Source organism: Dermochelys coriacea, chromosome 3, assembly GCF_009764565.3.
Source record: "Dermochelys coriacea isolate rDerCor1 chromosome 3, rDerCor1.pri.v4, whole genome shotgun sequence".
NCBI classification, from domain to species: domain Eukaryota; kingdom Metazoa; phylum Chordata; order Testudines; family Dermochelyidae; genus Dermochelys; species Dermochelys coriacea.
In genome coordinates, this window is record NC_050070.1 from 155,940,694 (window position 1) to 155,962,176 (window position 21,483).

General features: G+C 40.7%; 1 protein-coding gene across 4 annotated transcripts in view; it reads right to left on the reverse strand.

Moving 5' to 3' along the window:
• RBKS (ribokinase) overlaps positions 1–21,483 on the reverse strand; it is a 105,651-nt gene that overhangs the window by 66,154 nt on the left and 18,014 nt on the right. For all 4 annotated transcript variants that reach the window (XM_043511634.1, XM_043511633.1, XM_038396240.2 and 1 more), the window contains exon 2: positions 11,090–11,222. In XM_043511634.1, coding sequence (XP_043367569.1) covers positions 11,090–11,222 — 133 coding nt within the window. The remainder of the gene's footprint in view (positions 1–11,089; positions 11,223–21,483) is intronic.

The window sequence follows — 21,483 nt, forward strand, 5'->3', positions numbered from 1 at the left end:
GTGCACTTCCATTTACAACATCTGCAAGAGATTTATCTTAAAAATGTCACTAGGGACAGTCAATGTCTCTAAATAGCAGTTTGTAAGGCAGAAAATTGGTTGAGAACAGTCTAGGTCAGATGAAGTTAATGCTAATAAGTAGGATAAGCATGTGCTCTGGTTTGTGAGGGTGCATACCCATTGTTTTCAAGGAGGTTTGCAATTTGCAGTATTTCTGAATCACTGATTATTCCTGGATAGTCTGTGGTCAGGGACCTCATCAAAGTTATCCATGTTTTTGTGACCTAACAATTGTATTATTACAATTTGCTTTACCTAGGGATAACCATGAAGGCTTCTATGAAGCTTCAGCTAGTGCACAAGGCAATAACTACACGGAGGCATTTCATAGCTGTTCTCCAAAGGCTGGATTGACTTCATATTCCCTTCAACTTGCTGGTTTCAATCTATAAAGCCTAGAAAGTTTGGGTCCTGGATATTTTAAAAACCTGCATCTCTTGCTACTCAACTGTCACAAAAATTGAGATTGGGGGGGAACTTTTGTTTATAGCTCCTAGATTTGCACATCTTGATGCTGAAATGAAGGTGCTCTTGGTGGACAGCCCTAGACCATCAGCATCCATGTCTGTTTATCTTCAGCGCACTGTATAAGGCTCATTTATTCATTCAAGCTCTGCCCTCAGGGAGATGAGGCATCAAGATCATTTTAGAATTGAGTACATTTAATCTGACATCATCAATAAATGTAATATATTGTTTTTAAATGTTCACTATGTGTGCTCAAACCCTGCTAGATTGAATATTTTATAAATAGAAAAACAAACACATTTCTTGGTCTATTGACTTGCAGAAGATACTATGTACTGAAATATTGTTTGTTTATTCCAGAATCACTACATTTATATCCTTTTCTACTAGGCTTGCAGCTACAGTGTTTGATGTAATTCACACTCATTCTTATTCACAATTTTTCAACATGTGCTTTTGCTGGCTTGCTATCAGCATTTTTCCATGTGCCATCAGGAGGGTTGACATCATCACAGATAAAATTCTAGCAGTCTGAGAGTCAAACTCAATCTGTACCTGCAAATTAATTGTATTGAAAAATATCTTTGCTGACACATCTTTTGTTCCATCTGTTCAGTATGCTAAATTCTGTCATTAACTTTTTTTGGAGAGTGTTTACTCTTTTTCTTGCATAGGGAATGCAACCAGTTTTTGCTACTAAAAATAACAGAGCTAGTAATATGGAGAAAAACATGGCTTAAAAGGTGATTACATACTCTGAGCTGAATTATAGATGCAGCTACACTTTTATAACAAAGTAAAGGTTCAATTGCACTGTATTCTTTCTAAGTTGGGCTCACAGACCAATCTGTATGTTTGAACTGCTAGGAACTATAAAAAGGAAAGACTATGTAAATGGCAATACAGTATTTCCTTTTTGAGAAAAAAATCAAATGCAACTGGGACACACAAGCAGAATTTAACTCATCAGCTGCAGAACAATGACATCAAGATTAGAGGAATCAGCTAGGATCATCCCAGGATAGCTGTTAAAAGTGAAACAATCAAGACCTATTCAGAACACATCATTTCCCTCTCCCTCCTCCCCCCTACCAACCTGAACAGCTTTAATTAAGATTGTTAAGACTCGCTTTTTTTGTGGTGGCCAATAAAGAAAGAGAAAGGATGAGCTTCAGGGTAAGGTAATAGCCTGGAACTCAAGAAACCTTAGTATATTTTCCAGTTCTGCCACAGGCTTTCTATATGACCTTAGGCAAGCCACTTAATCTTCCTGTCCCTTAGTTCCCTATCAATAAAATGGAGATAATTATTAATTTCTCCCACCCTTTGTCTGTCTCATCTTTGGGGCTGTGATTGTCAGTTAGTATATCCCTCTACAGTGTCTAGCACAACAGATGCTACTGTGATACATATAAAATAGCAGCAGCACCCACTGCTAGAGATATGCAGATCAAAAGACAGAAAGAAACATGCCACTTGTCATTCAGAGGGGGTCAGGGTCAGTGGTTGGTATTGAAAACAAAATTCCACAGCAATTTATGGTATCCATGCTGCTCTTTATGTGGATCTATTATATTCATAACTCATGACACTTATTTTTTTTCACATTTTTTTCGTATTTTTACTTGTAAGCTGAGAAAACATGACCTGGAATCTTTGAGAGAGACAATAAAGATGGAAATGCATGTTAAGATGTGCACAGAGGAGACCAATTAAACTAACACAAGTCAGACATTTTTCCTGCTGGACTGCAACACAGTGTCTTCTGACAGTGGCCAATGCCAGGTGCTTCTGAGGGAATGAACAGAATAGGTAATCAAGTGATCCATCCCCTGTAGCCCATTCCCAGCTTCTGACAAATAGAGGCTAGGGACACCATCCCTGTCCATCCTGGCAAATAGTCATTGATGGACCTTTCTTCTATGACTTTATCTAGTTCTTTTTTGAACCCTGTTATTGTCTTGGCTTCACAACATCCTCTAGCAAAGAGTTCCACAGGTGTGAAGAAATACTTCCTTTTGTTTGTTTTAAACCTGCTGCCTATTAATTTCATTTGGTGGCCCCTAGTTCTTGTGTTATGAGGAGTAAATAACACCTCCTTATTTACTTTCTCCACACCAGACATGATTTTATAGCCCTCTATCATATCCCCACTTAGTCATCTCTTTTCCAAGCTGAAAAGTCCCAGTCTTATTAATCTCTCCTCACATGGATGCTGTTCCATACCCCTAATCAGTTTTGTTGCATTTTTCTGTACCTTTTCCAATTCCAATATATCTTTTTTGAGATGGGGCACCCACATCTGCATGCAGTATTCAAGACATGGGCATACCAGGGATTTATATAGCGGCAATATGATATTTTCTGTCTCATTATCTATCCCTTTCCTAATGATTCCCAACATTCTGTTTGCTTTTTGGACTGCTGCTACACATTGAGTGGATGTTTTCAGAGAACTATCCACAACGACTTCAAGAGTGGTAACAGCTAATTTAGACCCCATCATTTTATATGTATAGTTGAGATTATGCTTTCCAATGTGCATTACTTTGCATTTATCAACATTGAATTTCATCTGCCATTTTGTGGCTCAGTCACCCAGTTTTGAGAGATCCCTTTGTAGCTCTTCGCAGTCTGCCTGGGACTTAACTATCTTGAGTAGTTTTGTACCATCTGCCAATTTTGCCACCTCACTGTTTACCCCTTTTTCCAGACTGCTGGGAGACACCACTATTTACCTCTCTCCATTCTGAGAACTATTTATTCCTACCCTTTGTTTCTTATCTTTTAATCAGTTGCCAATCCATGAGAGGACCTTCCCTCTTATCTCATAACAGATTACTTTGCTTAAGACCTTGTCAAAGGTTTTCTGAAAATCTAAGTACACTATATCCACTGGATCCCCCTTGACCACATGCTTGTCGATTGTCTCAAAAGAATTCTAGTAGATTGGTGAGGCATAATTTCCCTTTCCCAACAAAAATCATGTTGACTCTTCCCCAACAAATCATATTCATCCATGTGTCTGACAATTCTATTCTTTACCATAGTTTCAACCAGTTTGCCCAGTACTGAAGTTAGGCCTACCACCCTGTAATTGCTGGGATCACCTCTAGAGCCTTTTTAAAAAATTGGCGTCACATTAGCTGCCCTCCAATCATCTAGTACAGAAGCTGATTTAAATGACAGGTTACATACCACAGTTAGTAGTTCTTCAATTTCACATTTGCGTTCCTTCAGAACTCTTTGGTCAATACCATCTGGTCCTGGTGACATTATTGTTTAGTTTATCCATTTGTTCCAAAACCTCCCCTAATGACACCTCAATCTGGGACTGTTCCTCAGATTTGTCTCCTAAAAAGAATGGCTCAGGTTTGGGAATCTCCCTCACACATCTTCAGCTGTGAAGACTGAGGCAAAGAATTCATTAATTTCTCCACAATGGCCTTATCGTCCTTGCGTGCTCCTTTAGCATCTCCATCGTCCAGTGGCTCCACTGGTTGTTTAGCAGGCTTCCTGCTTCTTATGTACTTACAAAAAAAAATTTGCTGTTCCTTTTTGAGTCTTTGGCTAGCTGTTTTTCAAATTCTTTTTTTGGCCTTCCTAACTATAATTTTTACACTTAATTTGCCAGGAGTTTTTGCACCTTTCTATTTTCCTCACTAGGATTTAACTTCCACTTTTTAAAGGATGCCTTTTTGCCTCTCACTGCTTCTTTTACTTTGTTGTTTAGCCACTGTGGCCCTTTTTTGGTTCTCTAATTATGTTTTTTAGTTTGGGGTATACATTTAAGTTGAGCCTCTACTATGGTGTCTTTAAAAAATGTCCATGCAGGTTGCAGGGATTTCACTTTTGGCACTGTACCCTTTTAATTTTTGTTTAACTAACTTCCTCATTTTTAGAGTAGCAGCCGTGTAGTCTGTATTCGCAAAAAGAAAAGGAGTATTTGTGGCACTTTAGAGACTAACAAATTTATTAGAGCATAAGCTTTCGTGAGCTACAGCTCACTTCATCGGATGCATTTGGTGGAAAAAAAAATGCATCCGATGAAGTGAGCTGTAGCTCATGAAAGCTTATGCTCTAATAAATTTGTTAGTCTCTAAGGTGCCACAAGTACTCCTTTTCTTTCCTCGTTTTTGTGTAGTTCCCCATTCTGAAATTAAATGCTACCACGTTGGGCTGCTGTGGTGTTTTCCTTACCACAGGGATGCTAAATCTAATTATATTATGGTCACTATTACCAAGCGGCTCAGCTATATTCACTTCTTGGACCAGATCCTGTGCTTCACTTCGGACAAAATCGAGAATTGCCTCTCACCTTGTGGGTTCCAGGACTAGCTGCTCCAAGAAGCAATCAATCAAAGTGTCAAAAACCTTTGTCTCTGTATCCCATGCTTTGGTGACAGGTACCCAGTCAATATGAGAATAGTTAAAATTCCCCATTATTATTGAGTTTTTTATTTTTATAGCCTCTCTAATCTTCCTGAGTATTTCACAGTCACTATGACCATCCTGGTCAGGTGATTGGAACTGTATCCCTACCATTATATTCTTATTATTAGAGCATGGAATTACTATCCATAAAGATTCCATGGTACAGTTTAGTTCGTTTAAGACTTTTACTTCATTTGATTCCACACTTTCTTTCACATGTAGTGCCACTCCCCCACCAGCATGACTTGTTCTATCCTTCCGATATATTTTGTACCCTGGTATTACTGTGTCCAACTGATTATACTCATTCCACCAAGTTTCTGAGATGCCTATTATATCAATATCCTCATTTAATACAAGGCACTCTCGTTCACTCATCTTATTATTTAGACTTCTAGCACTGGTATATAAGCACTTAAAAATTGTCAGTTTTCAGCTGTCTGGCATTACCTGATGTAATTGAATGGGACTCTTTTTCATTTGACTGTTTCTCATTAGATCCTACCTGTATTTTATCTTCCATCCTCTCCTCCTTACTAGGACATAGAGCAGGGGTTCTCAAACTGGGGGGGTCAGGACCACGCAGGGGGTCGCGAGGTTATTACCTGGGGGATCACGAGCTGTCAGCCTCATCCCAAACCCCGCTTTGCCTCCAGCATTTATAATGGTGCTAAATACATAAAAAAGTGTTTTTAATTTATTAGGGGAGTCGGACTCAGAAGCTTGCTATGTGAAAGGGGTCACCAGTACAGAACTTTGAAAACCACTGACAGAGAATCTCCATTAATAGATTCTCCTCTAGGGGATGTCTCTGTCTTATAAAGCACTTGGAAATTTTGGAATCAAATTGGCTATGAACATGTAAACATCTCATATTATTATTAAAGAATGTGAAACTGAAAACAAATTATGAAAGGCAGAATCTTAAGACTGAAATTTCAAAAACCTGGGATAATCCACTAACATAGGCATTAACATTGTTTGATGTTAAGCACTTTGATTCCTTAAGATGACTTAAAAAGAAAAGCAGTACTTGTGTCACCTTAGAGACTAACAAATTTATTAGAGCATAAGCTTTCGTGAGCTACAGCTCACTTCTGTAGCTCACGAAAGCTTATGCTCTAATAAATTTGTTAGTCTCTAAGGTGCCACAAGTACTGCTTTTCTTTTTGCGAATACAGACTAACACGGCTGCTACTCTGAAACTTAAGATGACTTGTTTGTGACCCAGTAGGGCCAAGGGCAGCCCTCACTGGAAATCAGAAGGTCAGGGCAGGCTACAAAAGTGAGAACAGATACTCCTAAGACTGGTGGGTAACTCTGAAGTTAAACTCCCCAACCAGTCACAAACTATTCTCCTGATCCCCCACAGTCGTTATCAAGAAGCAAAAAAAGAAACAACACAGCCTCCTTTATTGAATACCAGTTCTCTGGCTCCCACTCAGCACCAAGATGCAGTAAGGTGAGGAGTTATTTAAAAACTCTTCTCACTATGCAAAATGTTCTTCTGAACCGCAAAGGGCCAGCCATATTGCCAGGTCAGTATTAGGCTGGATCATACCCAAAATACCACACTGCCAGCCAAACCTTTAGCACATAAAACTAAAGGTTTATTATAAGGAAAAAAGAAAGAACAAGAAAACAGCTGTTACATGGTAAAGCAGTCACATACATACAAAGACTTCAAAGTCCATATATCAGGTCAGGGCTGTCCCTAGCTATTTGGGTGCCCTACGCAGCCCCCCTGCGGGGGGGGGCAGTGTTGGGCCCCAGACCTCCATGGGGGGAGCTGCGTGGGGCCCTGCCCCAGGCATCCTCAGGAAGGATGGCCTGGCCCCTGCCTGCTCCGCTCCCCTGGCTCCTAGCATTGCGGCCAACGAGTGCTGAGGGGCGGTTCCCCTCTCCCTCCAAGCCTGGGAGTCAGGGGAGCAGAACAGGCTGGGGCTGGGTCACTCCACTTCCCACAGGAAGTGGCCAGCCCCCGTCCCCCACGGAGGCCTGGGGCCTCACACAGCTCCCCCGCAGAGGCCTGGGGCCACCTCCCCCGGCTCCCAGCCGCGGAGGCCTGAGGCCCCACGCTGCTCTGCTCCCCTGGCTCCCAGGCTTGGGGGGAGGAGGGAACTGCCCCCCAGCACTCGCCGGCAGCGCAACTGGGAGCCAGGGGAGCAGAACAGGCTGGGCCCGGTCGCTCCACTTACCACGCGGTGAGTGCAGGGTCAGGCCTGGCTGTAGTCTACATGGGAGTGGGGCTGGGGTGGAGCAGGGATGGGGAAGGGGCGGGGCTGGGGCGAGTGGGGCGGGGGTCTGGGGAAGAGCCAGAGCAGGGCCTGGAGCAGCAAGCAGCTGCGCAGGGCACCAGGAAATTTGGTGCCAAATTTCCTGGTGCCTTACGCAGCTGCGTGCTTTGCGTAAGGGTAAGGATGGCCCTGTATCAGGTTCTTAGCAGTATTGGTGAGTTTGCTGGTGTGAAAGTCCCTCTGGAAGACATCCAAAGCTTGGATGGGTCATTCAGTCCTTTGTTCAGAGCTTTGTTTGTAGAAAAGTTATTCCAGAGGTTAAGGAGCAGGATTGAAGACAAAATGGAGATGATGCAGCTTTTACATTCTTTTTCCATGCAGTATTTCCTTTGTTCCAAATACAAGCTGCCCAGCACATGGCCTGGAAGTCTTAGAGTTCTGTCCATAGGCATGCCCCTGCATGGCTTGCTGAGTCATAAGGTGTAGCCCCTGACACTTTCAATGAGTTCATTATACAGTTGATGTCCCTTGATGGGTCATCAAGCAGGCTAGGCAGTGCTGATGCCAATCTGTCTGGGGGTGTCATCTAGATGCACAGCACAAGTTTGAAATATAGATAAATGCTACATATCTATAATTTATAATACAAAGGTGATACAAACATATGAACAAAATTATCATACTTGGTGAATTGTAACATTTTCACAGATACCTTATACAGCATATCTGGTCAGTTTCCTTGGAATTTTATAATATTGGTGTCAACAGTATCATAAAGTGTCTCACATATTCCATACAATGTCACATTGTTAACGTAACAAACAACTAAAATAGCAATGACTTATTGCAATGCTATTTTACCTTAAATGTATAGAATTACTTTATGCAGGTCCCACTGACATATGCAGAGACTGTATAAATGCTGTCTGAAGTAAGATTTATGTGAAGCTACAAAGTGAACGATAATTTTTAAATAAAATCAAGAAATGTTGGTGAATTCTAGAGAGCTTAGAAAAATGCTTGCTTCTACTTTGTCTTCCTTTTCTTCAACACATAGATAACATTAAGAAAAAACTGTTAGGACTATCTCTTCTTAAGTCTATATAAATATTTTTGGTAAAGGTAATAGCCATACCACCAGCCTATGGAATTTGACTCATGAAGCAAACATTTCAGGAAACACATATTCTACCTTTGGCAGTAAGCCAATTCTGAATCATTTTCAAATAATTCAAGGTATATATCACCACCAAAAAAAAATAGCATTCAGTTAGGAACATTAACACCAAATTCTTTATAAACTTTTTAAATATAAGAATCTGACAGCTACTGAAGAAAAAGAGACCAAATATCTATGACTTTCAAGATCTGGGACACTGACAACCCTAACATAAGAAAACCCTAGAGAACAGCTAGTGACAGGTGAACCTCAGATGATTTGGATACATATCTATACCTCATTAACCTAAACACTGGGCTGGAAATCTAGTGAGAAAAGGCTCTCTCAGGAGATTAGGAAAATTTATCTATGTCTTACCTGAAAATTTCCTTTCTTTGAGTAATGAGGTCGATAGATCCATGACATTGGGTACTCCGCTCTGTGCAGCCTTAGAAGCAGACCAGAACTGTCAGTCAGAGGCATGGGAGATGAGGTTCCACCTCTGCGAAATGGCCAGTTGAGATACTTCCATAGTGTAGGCAAAACTACTCAAATAGTAGTTATCAATGGTCTGGTATCAAAATAGAAAATGGCATATCTACAGTGGAGTCCCACCGGTTCCAGTATTTTAATTAAAGACTTGGATAATGGAATGGAGAGTATGCTTATAAAATCTGCAGATGACACAAAGCAGGGAGGGATTGCAAGTACTTTTGAGGACAGGAATAGAATTCAAAACCACCATGACATATTGGAGAATTGGTCAGAATTCAGCAAGATGAAATTCAATAAAGACAAGAGCAAAATATTTCACTTAGAAGGAAAAATCAAATGCACAACTAAAACATATGGAATAAATAGCTAAGTGGTAATACTGCAGAAAAGGATCTGAGGAATACAGTGGATCACAACTTGAATAAAACTCAACAATATGATACTGCAAAAAAGGCTAATATTATTCTGGGGAGTATTAAGAGGAGTGTCGCAGGTAAGGCCTCTCAGGTAATTGTTCCGCTCTACCCAGCACTGGTGAGGCCGCAGCTGAAGTACTGTGTCCAATTCTGTGTGTCACACTTTAGGAAAGACGTAGACAAACTGGAGAGAATCCAGAAGAAAACAACAAAAATGATAAAACCTGACCTATGAGGAAAGGTCAAAAATCGGGCATATGTAGTCTTGAGAAAAAAAGACTGGGGGGGGGGGGAGACCTGAAAACAGTTTTCAAATACGTAAAGAGGATGCTAGAAACCCTGTCCCTGCCAGAGCATTTGAGAGAGACCAGGGTCTCCACAAAACAGACACTGCTCTCCATCTGGACAGGTACTCAGTGAGGGAAGTGCAGGAGACGCAGCAGCTGGCTTTCCCTCTCTTAGCCTTCTCTGCCATGCGGCACTCTGTGTGGGTTAGTAAGGACAGAGTCTGGTGACTGAGGAGAAAAGAAATCCTCTTTGCCAACAATGGCAGACTCCGACAGTCTGAAGATTTTTAGCCTCCCCTGTTCTTTTTTCCCTCCATTTTGTTCATAATTGCTCTGCAGCGGGGAGGAGCTGGAGAGGTAGATGAAATCTGGCAGTTTCTCAGAGGTGGAGCCACATCTCTCCTGCCGCTGATTGACAGGTTTGATCTGCCTCCAAGGCTGCATAGAGCAGAGTACCCCAACGTCATTGATCTGTGGCCCTCATTATGAATAAAAATTCCATTCTTTCCAATCGTATCTGCCCTCTTAGAAGAGACATTGGTCCATCAAACCTGGTTTCCAGTCCCTACACATGGCCAATATCTGGTACTTCAGTAGAATTGGTGGGGGGGAGGGGAGGAGAGTAGTGCATCCGGTCAAGTGTGGAATGCTTATATGGTCACAGCAGGGCAGGTAAAGGCTAGAAGGGGTGAGGGTTCCATTTTAATACTAGCAGTGATCAGCCCTGAACCATAACATTTAATTATCCTTATTGTTCCCTGTATACCAACAGATGTCATTAACAGTAATAAAATTACCCTCCCTTTCCAAAATCAAGGTGTAATAACACAGGAATATAGGAACTGCCTGACTGAACCAGACCCACGATCCATCCAGCCCAGAAGCTTGTCTCCAACAGGAGCCAGCACTCAGATGCTTCAGAGGAAGATTCATGAAATTCCACAGCAGGCACATGTAGGATAATCCCTGCTCCCTGCAAAGATCTCATTCTAATCCCTAATAAAGGTTGGTTTAAACCATGAAGAATGAAGTTTTATATCCCTTCCAAAATTTTTGTTAGCCTATCAGTACTTGACTAGGACCACTTCTGGCAGTGAATTCCAGGCTGATTATATGTTATTAAATATAGAAATACAGCATGGCTGGTGAATGCAGAACCAAAAAATATCATTAATTTACCTCTCGTTCTTGCAATACAGGACAAGGTAAAAAGGAGGAACTGGTCAAGTTTAACTCAGTATAATTCTGAATATCTCAAGTTCTCTCAGGTGACATTATTCTAGGCTTCGAGGTTTCTCATTACATGCAATTCCCATCGGACCTCTAACCAACTCTTTGTTCTTGCTGTCTTGTAAATACCAGAAGAACAGTTTCCCTGGCAGTACTTTGTTAATACATTTCTAACCAAAACCAGACGAGAAGAGATGCATTAAAAAGAGAGCTAATTTTTCTATCAACCACATAAAAGTTCCACTGAAGCTTGGATGAACATTTGGCTTGGTTGTTATCCAGTGGCCTCAAGACAATGCTTACCTTACAAATCATCAAGGTCTTGGCCCCAAGTCGAGCAGCCTGGATGCACTGATTGGCTCCTTTCCCCCCAAAACCAATGAAAAACTTATGTCCATGGATAGTTTCTCCAGCTTTTGGCAGACGAGTGGTAAGGCTATTGCAATTTAAAAACAAAACAAAACATATATCAGTAACTGATAGGTCAAGAGTCGTAAAAATAAGAGTTACATTGATACAATCCTTAGTGGCACCAATGTTCAAGCTGGTGCTACAGCAGGAGGCAGTGATGAGTTAGCCTTTCATTCAATAAATCACAAAAACTGATGATAAGAGAGACCTGTTAGGTTATCTAGTTCATCTAGTACCCATGTCAGGTTGTTTCTTACCATATTTTACAAAATGATTTGTCCAATCTAGTTTTAGAAGTTCTAAGTAAAGGAGGAACTGGTTTTTTTGTCACAAGTTTGTACAGCACCTAGGACAATGAGGTCCTGGCCCATGACTGGGATCTCTAAGAGCTACTACCATAGAAATAAATATATTAATAAAACAATAGATCTCACTGTTAGGAAGTTTTACCCTGATAGTCAGCCTAAATTTTCATATTGTTAATTTCATCTCATTATAGCTAATTATCATAGGTGCCGACTTTGTGGGTTCTCCAGGGCTGGAACACCCACAGGAAAAAAAATGGTGGGTGCTATGGACCCACCAACAGCCCCCGCATCAGCTCCCACCCATTGGTGAGCCCCACCAATCAGGGCCTTCCCCTCCCTCCCACTTGCCATTGACCAGCTGTTTAGTGGAGTGCAGGAGGTGCTGGGGAGGAGGAGGAGGAAAGGGAGGAGTGGGGCGGGGTGTGCTCAGAGTAGATTGGAGGGTGGGGGCAGGGCCTGGAGCAGAGCAGGGGTCAAGCACCCCCAGGGAAAGGACAAAGTCAGCGCCTGTGCTAATTATACCTCTTTTGACTACCCTAGCGTAATTTTTCTCTCACATAGGTATTTATACCTGTCAAGGTTCCTTCCCCACTCTGAACTCTAGGGTACAGATGTGGGGACCTGCATGAAAGACCCCCTACGCCTATTCTTATCAGCTTAGGTTAAAAACTTCCCCAAGGTACAAACTTTGCCTTGTCCTTGACCCTATGCTGCCGCCACCAAAAGAACAGGGAAAGAGCCCACTTGGAGATGTCTTCCCCCAAAATATCCCCCCCAAGCCCTTCACCCCCTTTCCTGGGGAAGCCTTCATAATAATCCTCACCAATTGGTACAGGTGAACACAGATCCAAACCCTTGGATCTTAAGAACAATGAAAAAGCAATCAGGTTCTTAAAAGAAGAATTTTAATTAAAGAAAAGGTAAAATAATCACCTCTGTAAAATCAGGATGGTAAATACCTTACAGGATAATCAGATTCAAAACATAGAGAATCCCTCTAGGCAAAACCTTAAGTTACAAAAAAGACACAAAACCAGGAATATACATTTCCTCCAGCACAGCTTATTTTACTAGCCATTAAACAAAAGAAAATAATGCGTTTTCTAGCTAGATTACTTACTAACTTTACAGGAGTTGTAAAGCTTACATTCCTGATCTGTTCCCGGCAAAAGCATCACACAGACAGCCTAAACCCTTTGTGTTCCCCCGCCCCATATTGAAAGTATTTTGTCCCTTCATTGGTCATTTTGGGTCAGGTGCCAGCGAAGTTACCTTAGCTTCTTAACCCTTTACAGGTGACAGGGTTTTGCCTCTGGCCAGGAGGGATTTTATAGCACTGTATACAGAAAGATGGTTACCCTTTCCTTTATATTTATGACAATACCCTTCAGAGAGTTGTAGATCATTACCATGTCCGACCACCTCTTAGCTGCCATTCAGACATGCTGTACATATTTATCTCTTTTAATCTTTCTTTGTAAATTACACCTTCCAGCCACCTAATCATTTTGCTCGTCTTTGCATTTCCTCCAGTTACATCTACATCTTCATGGGACAAGGTGCCCTGAACTGAATGCACTAGTACAAGTGCAGATTCACCAGAGTTGTATACAAGATAGTTTGGAATCATTCTGTTTTGAAAAGATATATTTTGTTAACCCTAGCAGATTTTTTTGAATACCCCAAGAAAACAAAATAAATAAATCACCTCTACTCTTGTGTAAAAAATTCACCTGAATTCATAGGGCTAGTCTCCCTATGTCAGTTGTATTAATAATAAATAGTCTACAGAGGTTATCCTATACCATGGCAGAGCAGCATTTGGTCATATTATTACCCAAAATTCTGCTTCTTTGTGGCAGTGAATACCAAACACAAGGTTCAAAAAATAGAATATATTTTACCTCCTAGGCTACCCCAAATGCAACAAGCTCAGCACCTGTTGTGAGAGAATGCCTTTTGTCACTCAACAGCAACTCATCCAGCTGACTGAACACTTGCGCGGACAAGCTCCAAAAAATGGTTTGAAGGCTGGTGGCAGAAAGATTCTCAGAGGGAAAGCTATGAAGTAGGGAAAGGGGAAGGTTCAGAGCTTTTGCAATAATGCAGTGGAGCCTTCCCCAAGGAGGAGCAGAATACCTGTGGCTGTTTGTAATTACACAGCATTAAAGAATTTTCAGCCAAGTAGATCTCGCCACTGGCTGAACATCCCTAACCCTTTCATCTGGAAGAAAGTTGAAATGCGACAGCTCTGTACTAATGGATCACTCCTAAGTACCTGTTGTGAAGGACATGGAAACTGCCTAAAATAGGTTAAATATTGTATTTTCTTTGAGTGTTATTGTGTTGTTTTCTATATGATTCCAAAGGATTAATTCCTGCAGGAGCTAAAGGCACGTGAGCAGGAAAGCAGATAATAGCTTCTGGTGGTCCTATTTACCAATACTTAAAAGACAATGCAGGTGTCATTCATATTAAGTTTCATCTCTGACCAGGTTGAATTCAACCTCTGGCTTGTAACCATATGAATAAATATGAATACCAAAAATAGGTAGAGGGGATCCAGGTGGAAAAATGAAACAAAAAACTTTGTGGTGGATAAAAAGACAGTCCCTGAAAGGCATGAGAGAGAGAGAGAGAGAGAGAGACTGAACCGCCAGTCCCCAAAGGTTGGGATGTCTAGGATATACTAGGCCTACTTAAACCTTTAGGCAAGAATCAGATGTGTGTAGATTATGTCAAACCTTCATTTCTCTTGCTATGTTGTACTCCTACTGCTATGATTAGACAATACCCTGTTTTGAAAAGGCTTTTTGTTGTCTCTGTGTTTAACACTGGTCACAGCTCAAGAAGGGCAGGCTTGCAGGCAGACAATCCCTGTTGGGCATGCTGGGCAATCGTGGTTGGTACACAGGATACTGGAGCCCAGTCCAAGAGTGGCAGAATCATGGGATTCCACCCTGAAAGAGTTGAAGGAACAAGGCTTATTATCTATGCGGATGCACTCGGAGAGATCAGAGAGGGATCAAAGGTATAGCTAGTCCTGGACCGTGACACCAGTTTCCAAGGAGATGGAAGTGGAAAGACAGGATGGAGAAGTGGAAGGGTTCCAGCTATTTTAAACCAAAATACATAGATTTTTTTTAAAAAAATCAATCAATGGATGGATTATGAAGTGCTGAAATAAAGTCAGCATTTACAAATGATTGCCACCCAGAGGCCTGTCGCATTCTGCAGTGTTTTCCTATACTGAGAAGAGGGGATAAGTGCAAGATCTCAAATACCATTGTGTAGTTAATGTGGGTCCATGCTGACTTTTAATGGCAACCATTACAATTGACTGCTACTTGCACTAATTCATGTGTCATCAGAACAATGCCTTGTAGGGAACCAAAATATTGATGGCTGTAGAGCTGAGCATGGCTGTGTTTTGCAGCTTTCAAAAGACTCCCGTTGTGACAACATCATAGTAAGTGCAGGCAACCCTCTAAAGCTATATGTCATTTCATAATGAACAGTCATTTCACTCAACTTTGAAATTAGATTAAGAAAGCGTGTATCCACTAATAATTCACTTTCATTCCTGAAGATTTTTCCAGGAGAGTGGGATTTATTCTAGATATGATTAGGCTCAACAAAAGCTACAATATATTTAAACAAAGGTCTGTAACCACAGCTTCCCAACAGAAGTCAGCTAGTAGCCCTGCTCTCTGAGTTCATGTACACTTTCCAAGAAGCAGACTCTCATATATATTCTTGATTTAACAGTGAACAGAGCTGTTCTTCTCAGTCACACTGATGTAAATCAGAAGTAATTCACAATTAAGTCAATGGAACTAAACTCATGTGAAAGCAGGGTAAGTGAGATGAGAATCCAGGCCTCAGTGTTTAAAGCAGCATAGCATAACTAGTGCCTGTGGGAAGCAACCAGCTTGCTTAATATGGGAAGATGACCTTTGTTGTTGTTTATGAGAATGTGCAATATGAAGACCAAAGATCAAGCTAGAACAGTGAATTACAATTATGCAATTTTACAACTAGTCCAAGCAAATTAGGCAAAAAATATTCAGCTAGTTCTAAGTAATTCACTCTAAAAAACTGATTTGGCTTCAAAGAATGATCTCTGATTATTTAGGACACTTCTCCACTTCAATCCTATTATTAAACACATTCACAGTACTGATCTATATATAAAGATCTGGAGATTTCACTTTTACTGAAAAAGGTATTCAATCAAAAGAAACATTGTTCTAATGTAATGCTATTATCTTGTCATTTAATTCTGCAATGATAAGCGAATACTAGATTTTGATCATCAGACAATCTTAACATGCAATTCAGGCTTCTGTTATGAACCGACAATGATGAGTAATCTGCATGATTAAGGAACCATGTGAGTTCTTAGGCTACTGATGGTGTCACAAAGAGTACTCATAATACCTTAAAAATGACGAAACAGCTAATGTTACTAAAAAACTAGACTAAACAAGTTAATTAGAAAAACTGTTACACCAATTTTCAAATGGTTATATGCAATGTTTTGTAACGCAATTTACAACTTTGACGTAACTTGAAAACATTAAACTAGATAGCAAATGGATTTCAGTGGAAAACTGTGAACAGCCTACATCTTAGCTTATGAAGCAATTTCTGCTCAATTCTGTGAAGAATAAATGCTATATATTGCACACCAACTACATACTGAAACCTTACATGCTACGGATAACACTGTCCAGTTTTGACATATTTCCCCATTCAATAAATGAAAAATAAAATTATAAAATATATAACATGTGTTTTGCAAATTGTGTGCAGAAATGCTGCATGCAAAAGTAAAGTAATAAAATGTATGGGCTAAAACCTGGCTCTGCTCCCTCTGAGTCACTCTTTCAGTGCAAAGGGGAAAAAACTGGCTGTATCTGCCCTGCTTGGAATTCCCCAATATTGTGGAGTCCCATGTGGGTTTAGAGACAGTGTAGCGAGTGCCTACCCAGCTCCCATAACCACTGGACTCCGTTAGGCTAAGCACCATACAAACAAATAGTTGAAAAGTGGTGAAAAAACCTCATCACTTGAGTCATTTAAAATTGAGCTAGTCAAAATGCTAGAGAATATGCTAGAAGAAACAATCCTGCATCAGATGGGATGTAGACAAAAATATAGCAATTCTTTCAATATCTGATTTTAATAATCTATTTATATTCTAATCCATTTTCATGAAGCTGCACCTCCATGATATGTGGAGAGAATGGCTTGCAGGATTGAGAATGGATTAGGGGAGCCTTTCACTTGTATATCCCCGGTTTCAAACCAGTTCAGGTCAGTAGTGACTAAAAGTTACTATTATAGCTGGTTGCAAAGTGCAGAAAAAAAAATCATCAAAAGTCTTGGAATTTTTCCATCAACATTTTTTGTTGAAATTTCAAATTTTCTAAAGATTTTGACCACTCTATAAACTGGCTAAAAAATAGGAAAAAACAAAATCTGTAAATCTGCTGTAAATTCTAGGCTGTAAGGAAACAAAAAATATAATATGAATCTATCTTCAAACATTTAAGACTCAGAAAACATTCCATCATTCTTACCAAACATCTGCCCTGTATTTAAAGACTATGGAAATTTTCAAAATTACCACTCTAACTTGATTTCTCTCCCACGTTGTTCTTCCTTGATGTCTCTCTCAATTACATTATTTTTGGAACGGCAATTGTGTATTTTTTTTTAGGAGATCTAATTGCAATGTTGGCACAGAACACTTTTTAGATTTCTTCAGTTTGTCCAGTGTTGAAGACTGCTTATACGTTTAGAAGAGTATACTATGATAAAATATCAGTTACTTAAATTAAAAATCATCATAGTCCACCCAAAAACTGACTTTTGTGTCCTTGAGGACAGATCAGAGTAGGCAAGACATATGTGGATATAAAACCATTCTATAATATTGTGAGAGGGATTGAATGATAATCATTTAACAAAGTGGAAACAATGTGGTCTAGTGGTTAGGCCAGGGAGGTCTGCAAGTCAGGACTCCTGGATTCTATTCTTCTCTACTATTGCCTTACTTCATGACTTGCCTAAATCACTGAAATGTTCTGTGCTTCGGTTTCATTATTATAAAACAAGTACAATATTTATCTATCACATGGGAAGCTTAATTTGCTAATACTCATGTTCCATCTGAGGCTCTCAAAACAGGCTATAGAAATGTCATTTACTGAAGGGGAAACTAATATACTTGTGTGTTCAATTAAATAATTTATGGTAACAATGGGATGTGAGGTGTATTCTCCCTGCTTTCAACCTCCAACACTCTAAAATCAGGGCTGGAACTCAGTTTATGGTTAAATAGCTACATCTTCGACACACAAACAGTTTGCTTTATTAATGTTACAATCTATAGTAACAAAATCTAAATGTTGTTACTATCTAATCACACTTCAGAAAACTAAAGATTAGGAGGAGGAAACATGGTTATCACAAATATTTCCCCCAATGAGTTTGTTGTTCTGAAATTATGCACCCCAAGACAAGAATTCTGATAGGTGTATAACATTTCATTAGGTTCAGCTGTAAAGTGCTTCTTAAAGAATCGACATACAGGCTGCAAATTACTAGTACCACCAGAACAATCTTCAGTCTAGGCTTCACTCAGCCAACATGTCACCAGGATAATGAACATATTCAAGTATGGTGTATCAAAATGCCAGTATCTCCACTAGATCAGAGTCATTATTTTGAAACAAGCCCATCTCTCACTCTAATAATAGGATTATAAATCCATTGAGGAAGGCAGTCTCTGGAGAACAACAATCATTAAATATGGTCTCTCAAAGTATAGGGCCCTGGAATCATTTCATTCCACACTCCAGAACATACCCAATGGGATATTTTGTTGGTGAGAAAATACTATGATAAAAATCTACTCATCCTCTGTGATAAGTAGGAAGATTTCCTAGGTGAATATCTTTCACTTTTTAATTATCTGAGCTTTTATTAAAAACAGACTAAATTTCTAGTCTTTAGAAATTATGGCTCCAAAGACAACCCTCTAAATATTAAAGGAATATAAATCAATGCAATGCTGCCTTCTGGAATCTGCTGACAGACAGCTCCAGTGCCTCAGCTGGTGCCCAGGATTTTTCTAAGCTATAGCAGAAAGAAAACTAACTAGAGTCTTGATCATTTTCACTGCCGCTGTGACAGCGTAACTGAAAAGAATTAGGTCAGTTTCATTCTACAGCTGCTGCTTGGGAAAGCTATGAGCAACAGTGAAGGAATGTACTGGTGCTGTTCTGGGAAGGAGGAAGCTGGCTCTCATTTCTCTGTAGCTGGGGGTACGAAAGACTCTTGGTTTCTCACATGGGCATTGACCCTGGTCAGTGCCACCCCCTCCCTATCTTTCATGTCAGTCTTGGACTAATAGGTTTAGTCCTTTACTTAGTAGGTATCTGGTAAAACTATGAAGATCTACATACGTATGCATGGACTGGGGTGGGAGTAGGCAGGAAAATGCAGTAGTGAAAGAGATTTTTGGGGAGATCAGAGGTAGGAGGAAAAAAGACAAAATACATCGGAGGAGGTAGAGAATAAAATAAAGAAATAGAGAAAGATAAGAAATGGAGAGAGATAAGAGGAAAGTGACACTAAAGGCAACTCAGGAAATGATACACCATGATCTATTACAGAAAAGATAAGGAAAAAATGTGGAACGAAGCCAGAAAGGGAAAGAAGGTATAATAAAAGAGATGTAGTAAGTTACATATAAAAATATTAAATACAAAATTGACTGATGATGTTACAGTTAAAAACATCACACAACTCTTGTATTCCTTTTTTTTATTGAGGTGAACGTTTGGCCGTCAGAGTGTGACAGTTCAGGTATGTTTCACCTTGGGGTAGTAGGCTTAAGTGCTTTGGCTCACAAGTGTGGGGTAGTTTTTTCAAACCCTGCATAGACACACCACGGTTCTCATCAAGAAGCAAAAGGGAGACCTTCTGTGTTAAGAGCACAAGCCCCTAATACAAGTTACAGCTACTCCTTTTTTGCTATGAATAAATAGGAGGCTATTATGGTGCACAGATCTAGCTGCTAGAGCAGTTGTTCTCAACCCGCAGGCCACTTGAGGCCCAATCAGCACATAGCTGTGGCCCAAGTGACATCATCAAGTAGTATATATATTGTGTGGATGCAGCTCACGCGGGCAGCATGTAGATCCCCTGGCCCCTCCGCCTAGGAGCTGGACATGCCGGCTGCTTGTGGGAGCCACCTGAGATAAGCAGCGCCCGGCTGGAGTCTGCACCCTAAACCCCCTCCCACACTCCAACCCCCTGCCCCAGTTGAAACCTCCTCCTGTACCCTAACTCCCTCCCAGGGTCTGCACCCCAAACCCCTGCCCCAGCCCTGAGCCCCCTCCCGCACCCCAAACCCTTCATCCCTAGCTCGGAGCCCCTTCCCGCACCCTGAAACCCTCATTTCTGGCCCCACCCCGGAGCCCGCACCTATCGCCGAAGCCCTCTCTCCCTCCCTCCCACACCCCAACCCCCTGCCCCAGCCCACTGAAAGTGAGTGAGGGTGGGGGAGAGGGAGCGACGGAGGGAGGGGGAAAGAGTGAGTGGGGCGGGGCTTCAGAGAAGGGGCAAGGCACGGGTGTTTGGTTTTGTGCAATTAGGAAGTTGGCAACCTTATAAATAAGTTGAGCACCACTGCACTAGAGGGAGGCATGACAACAAGCACTGAAAGGCAGATCCAGGTTCACAGGTGACAAAAAAATGAAAGTCTGAAAGCAAAAGGCTGTGTCTGAGGACACAGAACCAACCTACTCTGGAACAATAATACCTTCTTTCACAATAAGCTTCCACAAGGATCTCTTTATTCTGTAAAACACCCTCACCCCTTTGTTTAGGAAACATATGGGTAAAGAACCCTGTTCTAGTTCTGTCTGTGCACATAATACATCATATATTAGGCTAGGATGGAAACAGTAGATGTCAAATTGGAAAAGCTTACTGTGTGTGACAGCAGGGAGGGAGAGAGGGGGAAGGGAAGGGGCGCTAACAATTAGGGCTCTCCCCCCTTTTTATTTTTAAAAAATTCCTTGCTAGTAAACTTCTTCTGTGGAAAGAACAGCTCAGAAAATTCCTAAAGGCAATGTCACATATATGCCTGTCCAGAACGTTTTTACACTCATTTGTTACCATCAATTCTGTAAGATTTTTTACTGCAGCTTCTGATTTGTGCCAGCAGCGCCTTACCGTCACCACTACTAAAATTCACCAAATGCTAGTAAAGATATTTATGTCCAGAGATGGATCTAGGAAGAGAATTATTTCCATTACTGGTAGATACAGTAAGTAATTTTTAAACAAGACAGAAGGGAACTATTCACCATAATGTTCCACATCTCATAAAGGAGAAAAAATACAATGTTCTCAGTATTTAGTGTTATATCTCAAATATAATAGATCTTCATTGTGTCAGTGATGTCCTATGGACATTTTAATAAGGGGTTACTATAGAAAATTTCCCCTTTAATCTATGATCAACCTTGTGTGGCTGGCATACAAGTGTTTCTAGAGACAAGGGGTGAAGGACTAGGAAATCGATCCATTTAAACAATAATAGCCTAAGAAACAATCAAAAAACACTTGCCAAACAACATTAAGTGTCACATGATGGAAATCTTTATACACTACTTTGTTCCTGGTGAGTTTATTGACAATGTACCATACTGTTCATTTTGCATAATTTGGGGTTAGAGTATACATCTGAAGCTGCCAAGGCCCAGTCAAAATCATTTGATGTAAATAACTTACATTCTTATATTCTTAAGAGCTGCCATACTGGGTCAGACCATGGTCCTTCTTGCCCAGTATCCTGTCTTTCAGAGTGGCCAATATCAGAGCTTCAGGTGTACTGTACAGAACACGGCAATTATGGAATGATCCAGCCGTCTTACACTCCTAGCTTCTGCTAGTCAG